A 12904-nucleotide genomic window follows, 5' to 3' on the forward strand; every position below is an offset into this window, starting at 1 on the left:
CCTCACTTGCTCCCTCTGGCCTCCCAGCAGCACTAGGGGCTGGGGCAGGAGCACAGGAAAGATGGGGCTATGTGCCTCTGGCTGGGCTGCAGGTGGAGGAGAGGGCCCTGGGCTGCTTCTGTAGGGCTGAGGGCTCTCCGAGTGTGTGCGTCTCTCTCTTCCATGCACCAGCTTTGCAGGGGCCAAGTGGGGACAGGAGTCAGGTTCACCAGCAGCCAGGGTTGTATCCTGTTGGGCCTGTTTGCCCTCTTGGCCTGCCCTGCAGTTGTCTGTTGGCTGTCAGTTTTTTGGCCCCTGCCCTTTGGCCTTCCCTCACCCCTCAGCAGGACACCCCTTCCCCACCCTCCCTCTGCCCCTCCAGCTTCTGCCAAACACCTTGACTGGAAGAAAAGACATCAGAGCCCCCCAGGGCTTCCTGCTCAGAGCCTCCCATATCAGCCCTGCCAACCCCCCCCGACCCCTCCCTCTCACCTTAGCCCTCGAGGGTCCAGGGCACTGAGAGCATGTTCTGAGGAAGTCTAAGGCCCTCCTCATGTCCTCACACCACTCAGAAGCCACATCTCGCCCTGGCTGCAGCCCTGGCCGCATTGGGTGGCTCTTAGAGGCCACACCCATGCTGTAAACGAGGTGCCTGAGGGTCAAGCTCAGCCACCTCCCTTCTCACTCCCTACTCCCTACCCATCCTGTGCCCCTTCCAGCTTGCAGAGTTGAGAAACAATGAGGCCGCCATCCCTCTATGGGAAAAGAATGTGGATACCCCCAGTGGGCACCAGAACCTCTACCATCTCTCTTGCCATCACCAGTCCTGAGGAAAATGGTTTTGTTGAACCAGCTTGACTGGGAGCTGTGACACACCAGAGGCAAATGTCTCCCCCACCTTGCCTCTCTTTCTCTGAGAAAGCATTTGAATGAGTTCATGTCTACATTCAAGCTGTTCTAGAAATGACCCTTCCTCCAGGAAGTCCTCCCTGATGAGTCCCATCAGGATCTGTCTCACCTCATACATGTAGACTCTGGTGGTATGTGTTTCCTGTGTCTCATCTCCCTCTGGGGGACAACAGTCCTTTCTCCCTCCCTCGACACATAGGGTGTCCCTCAGGCTGAGAACGGACCCTCGTTATCAACAGCTAATACAGAGCATGGCTCACCTGGACTCTCCTTGACTCCGTTGGTTCCTGCTTCTCCTACTCTTCCAGGGCTGATGTGAGGCCAGAGACAATGACTAGGGGATACTGTGTCCCTCCTGAGTCCACAGGCATTCACCATCTCCCAAGGCAGGGGCCTCCTCCCCTCCAATCTCAAATCCATCTCCTACCTTGCTCGGAGATGTTTGTTTGGGGTTTTTCTCATTTACTGGTTTCATCAGTCCCTACTGAACTCCAAAGTGGGCTATTTTTACTGTCAGAAATCTGCCGCCTCCCCGCCCGCTGCTTTCTTGGAGTTTGCCCACAGGACCCCCCAGGAGGGACGGATGGGAATGGCAAAGCCGCTCAGAGCCCAGGAACGCCAACGCCACCTGTCATGTTGCCTGTTCCCCACACCCCCACCCCAAACCTGCGCGTGCACACAGGCCCACGCACGAGCACACGCATGAACATGCACACATGTGCCCCAGTGACAGGCCTCAGCAGGGCCGCCTCTCAGCCTGTCCCTCCCCGGTTCTTTCTAGGACTTTCGAGAATACCTCACTGAATTCAGGACAGGGAGGGAGGAGGCTTGGTTGTGCAGAGCTTCTGTTGAGAGGATTAATAGCTTTGATATGTGCAAAGTGTTTAGAACACGGCAAAGGCTCAGCCTTGCGAGCCGTGAGGAGACCGGGTGAGCAGGACCAGGCCTGGGTGCTGGGATGACCCTGGAGTCCTGCCTTCCTTCTGCAGCACCACAGGTTTTCTGAGGCTCCAAAGGGCTCTCCCAACCATTTCTTGATATTATCCTCATTCTAGCCCCAGGAGGTAGAAAATCTTCCCACTGCACATATGGGGAAACTGAGGCCCCGAGACTTTGAAGATGGAGGACAGAGAATGATTCTGAGGTTGGTCCACCAGAGGGCACCCAGGAACAGTGCAAAGCTCCAAAATGGGGAGGGGGCCTGAGCATCCACGGGGTGCACATCGCACAGGGGAGGTGGAAAAGGATGAAACAGGATCCCTGCACGTGGGGAGCTTCGGTTCAGTTTGATTCAGCTGTTATCAAGGACCAACTGTGCACAAGTCACAGGGATACTGAGCTACCTGGGGGGCTCCCACTGGGGTGAGGTGGGGGATGGCCGTATTCACAGATAGTTAGCATACAAATTGGCCTGTGACTGGGGATGTGATAGAGATAGAAATAAGTGCCACCAGAGGTGGCACCAATGGATTTGGTCTGAGAAGATCAGGGGAGGCTTCCTGGAGAAGGTAGCCTTACAGGATTAGGGTATAGCTGGACTTAGGCCTCAAAGCCTAAACATACAACATACTGGAAATGGAGAGCAGCCAATGGGTGAGGAACCTGGAGAAGGTCCTAGAAGGCCTTGAATGTCCAGCCAAGGAGTCTGACATTCATTGGGAAGGCAGTGGGAGCCCAGAGCCACCACCAGAGGCCTAGCCCAGGAGTCCAGGCTCAGGCCTCAGCTGCTCCTCAGCCCTGGCCTAACACCCCTGCCCTCTAGAATACTCAGGATAGCTTCCCCAAAGATGGGGCCTGGAGGTGTGTGTCTGAGCAGGACCTGAGCCCTGCCCAGCCCTGGTGAGAAAGGGTGGGATGTGGCTGCCCAGGAGGCAAGTTGGTTCCAGGCCTGGCAGAGGCCTCAGGCACACAGGGTCAACCAGGTGCTGGCATGGGCGTTGGATCCCGTGTCATTGTCGCCACCACCTGTGGACCCTCAGAGGCCCAGACCCCTGGCCAGGAGCAGGAGGCAGCTTTGAGCCGTGTCACAAGGTCACGCTGAACACCCTACCCCCCAGCCCTGCGCCTTTGAAAAGGAGGCAGAAAAGCCACCAGAAGAAAGGCAAGGAGGAGGAAGTTCTTTGTAGTAGGTAAAAGCCCCTGAGAGTGGGGCACAGGCTGGGGATCCAGTTTCCTGTTTATGTCTCGGCACCTTAGCTCCAGGTTCAAATATGTAAACTATCCGCTGGCCGCTGGCTGCAGGTGTGTGTGCTCCCCAGGCTGAGAGGCAGAGGTGGCCCCAAATGCATTCCTGACCCTGGCCCCCCACCCGGGATGAGCCAGGAGACAGAGGCAAATAGCTCAGGGTTAACTCTTCCTACACCACAAAGGAAGGCTGTCAGGCTGTTCTGGGGACTCTTGGGGTGCTCAGGGGATGCTGGGGGTTACCAGACGTAGTGCTTCGTGTTTGCTGCCTCTGACCTTAGATGTAACCGGAAGTCTAGGGGTATCTGCTGCTAGGGGCAGCAGGGTCTGGCTGGGTCTGGAGGGTGGGGTTGGGGCTCTGATATGGGGGCAGCATCCAGATGAGGCTGTCTGGGAGCCAGGGTGCAAGTTCTGCCTCGAGTCAAGGAATACTGGCAGGGAAACCCTGCTTATCTCATGGCAGGGTGGGCATGTTCCCAGCAGGCCCACATCTTCCTGGCACCCTCAGTTCTGGGTTTAGGGGGTACCATCAGCCAGTGCTGATTGATAACTTCAGCTTCCTTGCTGGTGCCTGCAGCCCCTACCTCTAGGGCTCTGGCTCCCCATCGCAGACACCCCCTTCCCTGGAGGGGCCCTGCTGACTGGCTATCAGTTGTCTGGGGAGGAGTCTGCCAGATGAAAGGAGGGACCCACAGGTTCCTGCCTGGGCCGCCCCCGGCAGCCTGGGGCTGGGTCACCCTTTTTCCCTGTGGCCACTCCTTGCCCAGCTCTGTTTCTCCTTGTCACCTCAGAGCTCATCTGTGGTCAGAACCAAGCCCCTGCCCTTGGCCCACTGCCCTGGGGCTCTAGCCTTTCCTGAGCTAGTGCTGGTGGCTCCTCCTTGCTGCACCCACTTCTCTCACTGGGCCTTGGCCCTCCCTCCCTCCAGAACCCACCTGTGGGCCACTGTGGCCACCACACCATTCATTCTGCTAACGACGTGGCACATAAAGCTGGCTTCTGCTTCTTACCCATCAGCCCCCGCAAACAGCAGGGGGACCTCAAGAGAACAGCCCTTTGTCCCTACCTCTGGGAACCAGGAGCTGGTAGGGCAGCACCAGGGCACTCCGCTGCCCTCACCCAGCACCTCCATCACATTCACTTATCAGCAGGGCCCCAGATGTGATTTCCGTGGAGGAGACTCGGCCCCCACACCTCAGAGAGGTGATCTTCAAGGGGAAGGCAGCCCAGGAGTCCCCACCCCAGCCTCCCTTGCTGAGCCCAGTGGTAAGGATCCCCAGTAGTCCTGACACCCATGAGACCTCAAGATGGTGGGCCATTGGCCCAACCCCCAGCCATGGCCAGAGAGCTGGGGAGGTCTTAACCAACGGCCAGTTGAGTTGGCCCAGGACGGAGGTGAGAGGCTGTGACCAGGTCAGCACTGAGTGGGCTTAGGAAATTTGGGCTCCGGAGGTCACCAAATCGCATTGCCAAGACCAAAGCCTTTCAGCCCTCACTGGGACCACCCAGGAAACTATTTGCCTGGTGTCCATGCTGCCTGGTGTCTGTGGCTCCTTCTGTCACCGCTTCCGCTCCTTGGGCTGATCCTCCGAGGCCGCCATCATGGGCTTGTTCCCTACACCCGCCCCTCCAATGTGCCTGTTCCCCAGGCCTGGCACCCTCCCCTTCCATCTGCTCTCCCGGGCAAGCTCCTCCACTCCGGGGGCTCCGACTGTGCTCACACACCCCAGGCTCACTCTCCTGCCCATACCCCTGCCCAGAGCTCCAGAACCCAGGACCTGTCTGCCTCCCAGGCCTCTCCACCTGGGGGACTCAACGTGGCCAAACCTGAGCCTGTCATCATCCCACCCTGACACATTCCCCTCCCATCTTCCCTGCCTCTGAGAATGGCGTCACCAGCCACCCCAGCTCCCGAGCTAGAATTAGGAGTCATCTAATACATAGTCATCCTCGACACCTCTCTCTCACCCCCACATGGGATTGGTCATCAACTCCTGTGGATTTCATCTTCAGAAAGAATCCCCAGCACACACTCCTCTCAGTCTGGATCATGGCCCGCCCCTGCTCAGAATCCTTCAATGGCTCCCCATTGCCCTCAGATAAAGTGCTGACACCTTCATGTGGCCTACAAGGGTCTGCCTGTCCCAGCCCCATTTTCTGCCACATTCTCAACCTGCCCAACATTGCCTGCACCAAACAGGCCATGCTTGCCAGCTAATGCTTTTCCCTTCACCCAGCAAGCTTTCCTGCCCTCTCATATGAAAATCCTCCCTTTTCTTCCTGGCCCGCCTCCTCTGAGAAGTCTTCCCTCCTTGTTCTTTCATAAATACACAGAAACTCCCACCCCGTCCCCAGTTTCCATGGCAGTTGTCTCTCTGAGATCCATCTGCTTTCATATCTGACTCCTCCCCTAGACTTCAAGCTTCTCAAGGGCACGGGCTGGTCTTGCCCATCTCTGTGTGCCCAGCCTTGGTGTATGGAGTTGGCAGCCATAAACATCTGCTGACTCGAGGGCTGACTGAATTGAAATGAGAGGAAAAGGCTTAAATGCCAGCTCTGTCCCCAAGCTCCTGCTTTTGAGGGCCTTGACCACCTCCCCCTGGAGCCTTCCCACTGCCTGCTTCTCCCCCGTGCATCCCTCCTACCTGCGGCCCTCAGCACAGTGGGGAGCCTGGGGGGCCCTGGGTCTGTGACAGCCTCCATGGCAAGGGCGAGGCTTCGGTCTCCACCCGGACTGGCGCTCTCCAGGGAGTGGGCTGAGCGGGTCGTGGCCCTGGCCCGTGGTCCTCCACCGTGGTGCTGAGCAGCTCTCCGATTTTAATGCGGGCCTCAGTGCTTCAGTGAAAGCCGGCATGGGAAGTTGCTAATAATGGCACTAAAATAAAATATGCTACATCTGTTATGGGTAGCAGAACAAAATTAGCTGCTCACACCTCTGACATCCAAGATGTCTTAACTTAAAATACTCCTTGGCTTACTTTACATCATTTACTGATTATATTTAAAAGAAATACAATTTTGCAATTACTGTTCTTTCCAGCGTGATATCTATGCATCATTTTCCTTTTATGTTTATATATTTCTCCTTCATTAGTGCAGTCTGAAGGGTGATTAGGATTCTTCAAACATTTTACAGAGGTTAAACGTTGATTAAGATTTAATTATTACTGTAAATAGCTTGGAATGACATATGGTGCAAAAGCCTGACATATGTGCATTTGAATAAATGAAGTGCTATTTCCCAGGATGCCTCAGTAGCTGTTTAACAGCTTTCCCGAAGGGTTATGTTACACCTCATGGTAAGATTGCTGGGATGTTATATTTTGTTGGTTTTTGCAGCTGAAAGCTAAGAACAGTTTTCCAGTTTTTTAAAAACATTGAATATTTTAAATACCTAAATTGTTTTGCACAAATTTTTGCTAATTTGTCTAACTAGGTTAAACATTTTCAAAAGCATTTAGATTTTTAAGCGTGGGCGCTGTGCATTGTGTCAGTGGCAGCATGGGGACGAGGGGAGCTGGTGGGGTGGAGGGGACTCAGAGGCCGGCAGGGGTGGGGAGGGAGGAGGTGGTTTGAGGAGGGGGTGGGGAAGAGGCCTGGGCCCTGAGCCTAGCTCTTGTCTCTTTGGCCCTCTCAAGTGGCCAGAGCCTGGCTATTGGGGTACCAGGGACTACAGGGCAAGGGTCCCCCTTCTCCAGGAACTCCGCCAGCTCTAGTCCACACTGAACTCCCTTTTGTCTGGCCTCTGATGTGCACGGCCTGGGCACGACTGAGTTCTTTGAAGGCATGGCTGGTCTATGGCACCTTCTGCCTGCTCCCCAGGGTTGCCATGTCTTGACATATAACAGATACCTGGGACCAAGTTCAGCTGAGCTGAGTTACAGACGCCTGGTGCTTCCTTGACTCTGCTCAGGGCCATGTCAGGCTGGGGCCCCCTCACGGAGGTGGCGCCTCCCTCCCTGGCTCCCTCAGGCTGGGGACTCAGGTGACCCTGCTGGCTCAGTCCCTGGAGCTGCAGACCAACATCTGGGCTGCTGTGGAGCCTCCAGGGGGCCCCCATCCTCCAAGTGCCTTCTGCCTCTCTTCGTTCCACTCATTTATTCAACACTTACTGAGTACCTACTGGGTACCGGCACTAGGCTTTGAGGAGGCCGGGATGAACAAGATCACACAGCACATTCACGCCTCGTGGAGCTTGCCATTTAACGTGGGGGGTGGGGTCAACCTCAAAACCACACGATACAACTCAGACAGAAGAAGTACAGGGAGCTGTGGGCGGCCTGGAGAGGTGGCCACCCCCAGCTGGGATGAGGGAAGGTGTCTAAAGCTGAGACACGGAAGATAAGCTGAAGTCCCGGGAAATTGGGGTGGGGAGGAGGAGAGGAAGTGGCAGAGGGGCCAGCTCAGGCAGACTGAGGGTGGGACTAGCCCAGTGTCTCTGAGGCACTGCAATAAGTAGGGGTGCCCGTGTCTCCAGTCCAAGGGGCAGGGTGGTGAGGGGTAGGCAGGGGCTGGATAGCGCGGGAGTCTGGACTGGGTCCCTGAGGGCAGTGGGGCCACTGAGCCAGTTTATAACAAAGAGAGGCATGACCAGACCTGCAGTTGAGAAGGCTCGCAGTGGCTGTGGTGGGGGATGGACTGGAGTGGGTAAGACTCGAGGGGAGGGAAGGAAAGAGGAGGCGAGGAGGCCCCAGGGTCTCTGGCTAGAACACCACTGGGTGGCAGTGTGAGGAGTCTGCTTGGGGCAGTGGGAGATGGTGAATTCAGTTCCATTTTAAATGGGTTCAAGTGCCTGTGAGACATCCATGGAAAAGTCTAGTAGGCAGTCGGCTGTGGGCCTGGGGCCCAGGGGAGAAACATAGCTGGAGGTTCCTCACATCTGAGAGTTACCAGGAGGGTTGAGTCACCCACAGGGTGTGTGCAGGGAAGAGGCCCCAGCCAGACCGGGCCCTAGTGATCCTGAGAAGTGTCCAGTGGATGTTACAAAAAAGGGGCCAGCAGCGACCTTGGAGAGAAAGATTTTCGTGGAGTGTGGTGGGAACAGAAGCCAGATTTGCTGTGGGTTGAAAAGTCAGTGGGAGGAGAGGAGGTGGAGGCAGCCAGTGTAGACAATGCCTTAAAAATACTTGGTTGTTGGGGAGGAGAGAGACCAGGTGGTAGCTGGTGCGGGATATGGGGTTAATGGGAGTTTTCTCAGATGGGAGGTTCTTGTCTGTGCTGAAACACTGATGGGCAGGAGTCAGTGGACTGAAAATGTGGGAGAGAGGAAGGACAATCCAGGAGTGGGCTCCCAGAGTGGGTGGGAGGGAGGTGGAGCCCAGGGGGATCTGCCTTCCAAGGGAAGGGATAGCTGCGGTGGGGTGGCAGGAGGGCAGGTGTGGAGCAGAGTGTGGACACAGGTAGGCCGTGGGTTTGATGATGGGACGCTGAGGGGTCCCTTCTGGTACCTTCTGTTTTCTCCCTGAAGTAGGAAAAAGGCTCATCTGCTCAGGATGAGTGGGGAGCTGAGGGTGGTGTGGCCGAGGAGAGCAGAGAAGGGTTAAGGTGGCCTCTGTGGAGAATGGGAGAGGGAGTTGACTGGCAGTGTGGCCAGAGGGTGGGGGTTTGCTGACCACTCTGAGGGTCCAGCCAAAGTCAGGAACAGTGACTGCTCAGTGCTCTGCATTAGGTGGTCAGGTTCCAGTGGAGAGAAAATGGATGCATGATTGGGTTCCTCCAAAGCAGGGCTTCTGCCAGTCAGGGCTGGAAGGACCTTGGGGTGAGGGAGTGGCTGAAGTGATGGCCCCTCAGGTCTGGTTGGAGGGGGAGGATGTGAGGACTGAGCCGTCAGGAGTCTGGGGCCTGAGGTCTCCGTAGTCTGAAAACAGGGAGAGTGAGTGGGGTGCTGGAAGGAGAGGAGACTGTGGGCTCCAAGAGGGTGGGGTTTGGATTTCAGGAGTCTGGGTGGAGCAGCCCTGGGCGATGACCAGGTCCGGGGTGTGGCCCTGGGAGTGGGCTGTGCAGTGTGGTGGACAACGTCCTTGTAGATGAGGGACACGGTGTCAGAGACCAAATGATCACCCACACGGCCACGCTGTCAGAGGAAAAGGCAAGACTTGGGCTGGAAGGGACACTGTGAACCCCTTGGCAGAAGGTGGTTAAGAAGGAAGATGTGTCATTAGGCGGCACACTGGGCCCTGGCTGGGGTGCCGGGGGCAGAGGGAGGAAATGTGGGCACCGGGGTAGTCCTAACTGCTGCTGCTGGCCTCCCCACTCACCCCTCCCTCTTCTCCCCCTCCCCTTCCCTCTCTCTGTTCTCACTCTCTCCTCAGATCGAAACGTCCCAACTAGAGCCTGAGATTGGCCGGGCCACGAGCAGCCGGACAGTGGTGTACAACAAGGGGCTGTGAGTGGTGCCCAGCTGGCCGGCCTGGGGACAGAGCCTTGTCCCGGCCGGGGAGTTGGGGGCAAGGAAGGGGTCTCATGGGCTGCACCTGCAGAGAGGGGCAAGCTGACTCCACCAGTCCTGGGCCACCTCGGGGAGCACTCCACCGACCCCAGTGGTAGGGAGACTAACCCATTCACATGTTAACATAAGGGTGAGGAATTCTGACACATTTCCTATAAAAATAATCAAGTGCATTTCTGGGCCTTATGTGGGGTTGTCAAAACTCTACTCAGCACAATTATGTGTAAAGCTGAAAAACTGCAGAGTGCCCACAGGGAAGATTAGGATCCTTTTATACTTTGGTTTCTTTTTTATTTTTATTTTTTATCAGAATCAAGTCTGAGCCTTGGTTGCAGCTGCCCAGATGCAGCAGGTGGAAGGGTGGTGGGCGTAGGAGTGGGCCTAGGAGCTGGTAGATTTAAGATATTACTATGGCCAGGCTCGATGGCTCCCTGGGCTGGGCTGGGCTAGAGAGGGGAGGGGAGGGGAGGCAGTCTACACCTCACAGGACGAATCAGCTATGACTAAGGTCCTCAGGAGGTGGCCCAGGGAGTCAAGGAACACTGGAGGCCTCTGGAAGATTCCTTGGGTGGCTGGCTCTGAGGGTGGCCTGACTTCGTCCATGCCACATCTGCAGAACCAGTTCCTCTACATGAAGCCCAGTGACACACTGGGATTGGTGTCACCCTTTGTGGAGCCCTGATCTATTTGAGGCCTCTGAGATGACCCAAGCTCCAGGCAGGAAGCCCCAAGAAGGAATGATGTTTGGCAGGAACCATGGGCCTGCACTCTGGCCTCTGTGGGAAGATCCTCCTTCCAGGCACCAGGCTGGAAAGCTGGGTGTTGGGGCCGAGGGTGGGGCTGGAGCCAGACTGACCACATCGGAGGAGCCTCTCTAGCCACTGAGGCTGCCTGCCCCGTCCCACTGCTTCCTGACTGGGAGGGTCTCGTGCCTGAGAGTGTGGAGGCCAGATGTCTATGCACCTATCTGAGAGGCAACATCAACCCAGGAACGGCGGCCCCCAGCTCTGGCACTAATGGGCTATGTGACCCTAGAGAAGCCCACTCCCTTCTCTGAGCCTCCACTCCCTATCCAGCACCAGAGGACTGGATCGAGGCGTTCCCACCTGCTCTCCCAGCTAGACCTCATCTTTGCCGGTCCTGCTCAGATGCTGATCATCCTGGGCACATCCCCAACATGGACACTGGACTGGGAAAGGGGCAGGCCCCTTTGGGAATGGCTAGCAGTTGGCCTCAGAACCTGGACTTTGCCCTTCTCTGTGTGACCCCACATCCTGGGAGCACTTGACCTTTGCCAGACACTTTATAGTTCTGAAGGAGGAGGTAGCGTGGGTGCCTGAGCCTGAGTCTGGGACCACATGTGCATGGGTGCCACCTCTCACCCCACGAGCCTCCAAGGCCACTTGCTGCTGGCTCCTGTCTCCCTCCCATTTGCGGCCAGGAAAGAGGAAAGAGCTCTGCAAAGGAAAGCAGGGCCTGATGTGGGGGTGAACAGGGTAACCCCTTATCTGAAAGGCCCAAAGAGGAAGCATTGGCCTCACTGCACCCTCACCTGACTCCAACTGGAATTGAGCCCTCGACATGCAGCCACAGGGCCTCCCTCCCCTGGGGACTCCACCTGGGGAGAGACCTGGCTGGAGGTGAGCACACGCACGTGCAGGAAAAGGCTAGTGCAGGGCAGCAAGGGCGTGGCCACAGCGGCTCTCGCCTTCCTTAGGGCAGGAGTGGGTGTGGTGAGGCTGGTCTTCCACAGGCATTGACACATGCACCTCCCAGCCAGCCCTGGTGCCCCCCAGCTAGCTCTGCAGGACACTGCCCTGAGGACCCCCCACTCTCCCAAGGAGCAGCCCACCCCCTGCCCATCAGGAAAGTGAGAAGGCAGAGACAAGGAGGACAAAACAGCAGAGGGGAGGGGTGCCACGTGTTGGAGGGGCAAGTATTTTTGAGCCAATCCCACCATAATGTGAATGTGCCAGTGACTGGGGCCTGGGCATGTCCTCTTTTGAAAAGCTCACTTCAAGCTCACCCTGCCCCAGCTCTCATCAGCTCTTGTTCTTCTACACTTTACCTTGGGACCAAAACTGCCCACCCTAGCCCCACTGCCACCCCCTCCAGAGGCCTGAGGGATGGAGTCTCCAACTCCCACTCTGTGCTGGCTTCCCCGGGCCCAGCCCAGCCCAGCCTACCCCAGCCCTGTGGCCTTGGCATCTCATAACCTACTTACTTTGTCTCTTGGATGATTTCTGGTCATGCTCCCAAATGCAATTTCAGGTGAGCTAAGGGGGGGTCCTTCTGGTGGGAGGGGGGTGGGGGGAGGCAAAGGATCCTTTTAGCTCAGGGTGAAGGTGACACAGGTTCAGCGGGCCATGCTGCTAAGCCCTGGCCTGGCTGCAGAAAACACCATAAGGGGAAACTTTCAGCCAACATCCATCCCCCACTCTGCTGAGGCCAGAAGAAGGGAGTCCTAGTGGGCAGATTGGCTCCTGACTGAGGAGGAGGCTGAGCCAGAACCCACAGTCAGAGCAGGCCTGGCCCAGCTGTGCCACAGTACAGGGCATACCTAAAACTGGTTCTCCAGCCCTGGCGTACCCACCCAAACCTCCTCTGGTCACTTCAAACATTCCCTCAGGCTCGGGGATGCCCTGCTCCCATTTCCAGAGAGCAATCAGGGTGCGGGGACCCTCAGACTTCAAGATGGCTGCTGAGTCAAGATGGCCAACAGACCCCTTTCCACTTCCTGATTGTGAGCCGGCTTGTTGCCTGTCCTGGGCCTGGAGCCTGGGAGAAGAGTGGGGTCCTAAGAGGAGAAGGGCCAGCGGGTGGTTTTCCAGCCCTGGGCCAGTGTGAGTGAGGCACAAGCAGACATGCCTCGGCCACACCCAGGGGACTTCACAGTGTCTTTTTAACTTCTCAGAAATTTTCTCAATCTCTGTGATTTATGTAATACTAATGAACTGTGGGCAATAAATGATGGATTTAAAGCATCAGGGCTTGGCTTTGTGAATTGTGGGTGGGAGAGGTGGGGGTCCGGAAACACAGCGGGAACAAGCCAAGGGCTGCCTGAGGACTTTGTGGGAAGGCCCCCGAGGAAGGTACAGACCAGGATCCAGGGGGAGTCAGGCCCAAGGCCCAGAGGGATGGGAGGAAATGATGGAAGCATGTGAGGGCAGGAAGTGGACAAAGCTGAGTGCTCACTAAGGGCCCCATTGCAAGGAACTTGAGTAGATAAGGGAGTTGGGTAGATTCTCATACTGTTTATATCCAGGGGATTGGGAGGGGGAGGGGGAGGGTTCCCTGGGAGGGGGAGGGGGAGAGTTATTCTGGTTGCTTGGAGGCCAGGAGAGGCTTCACAGGGAGGAAAGACCTGATGTCTGCAGTGTGTGT

The 12904-nt window shown here is 56.7% G+C and overlaps 1 protein-coding gene across 4 annotated transcripts in view; it reads left to right on the forward strand.

Annotated features, from left to right (window-relative positions):
• SFXN5 (sideroflexin 5) overlaps positions 1–12504 on the forward strand; it is a 113225-nt gene extending 100721 nt beyond the window's left edge. For all 4 annotated transcript variants that reach the window (XM_087436577.1, XM_087436575.1, XM_004435540.3 and 1 more), the window contains one exon: positions 9384–12504. In XM_087436577.1, coding sequence (XP_087292703.1) covers positions 9384–9461 — 78 coding nt within the window. In that variant the 3' untranslated portion in view covers positions 9462–12504. The remainder of the gene's footprint in view (positions 1–9383) is intronic.
• Positions 12505–12904: the final 400 nt, after the last annotated feature.

This window comes from Ceratotherium simum, chromosome 11 (assembly GCF_057802395.1).
Source record: "Ceratotherium simum simum isolate JZ-2026a chromosome 11, ASM5780239v1, whole genome shotgun sequence".
Classification (NCBI taxonomy): Eukaryota; Metazoa; Chordata; class Mammalia; order Perissodactyla; family Rhinocerotidae; genus Ceratotherium; species Ceratotherium simum.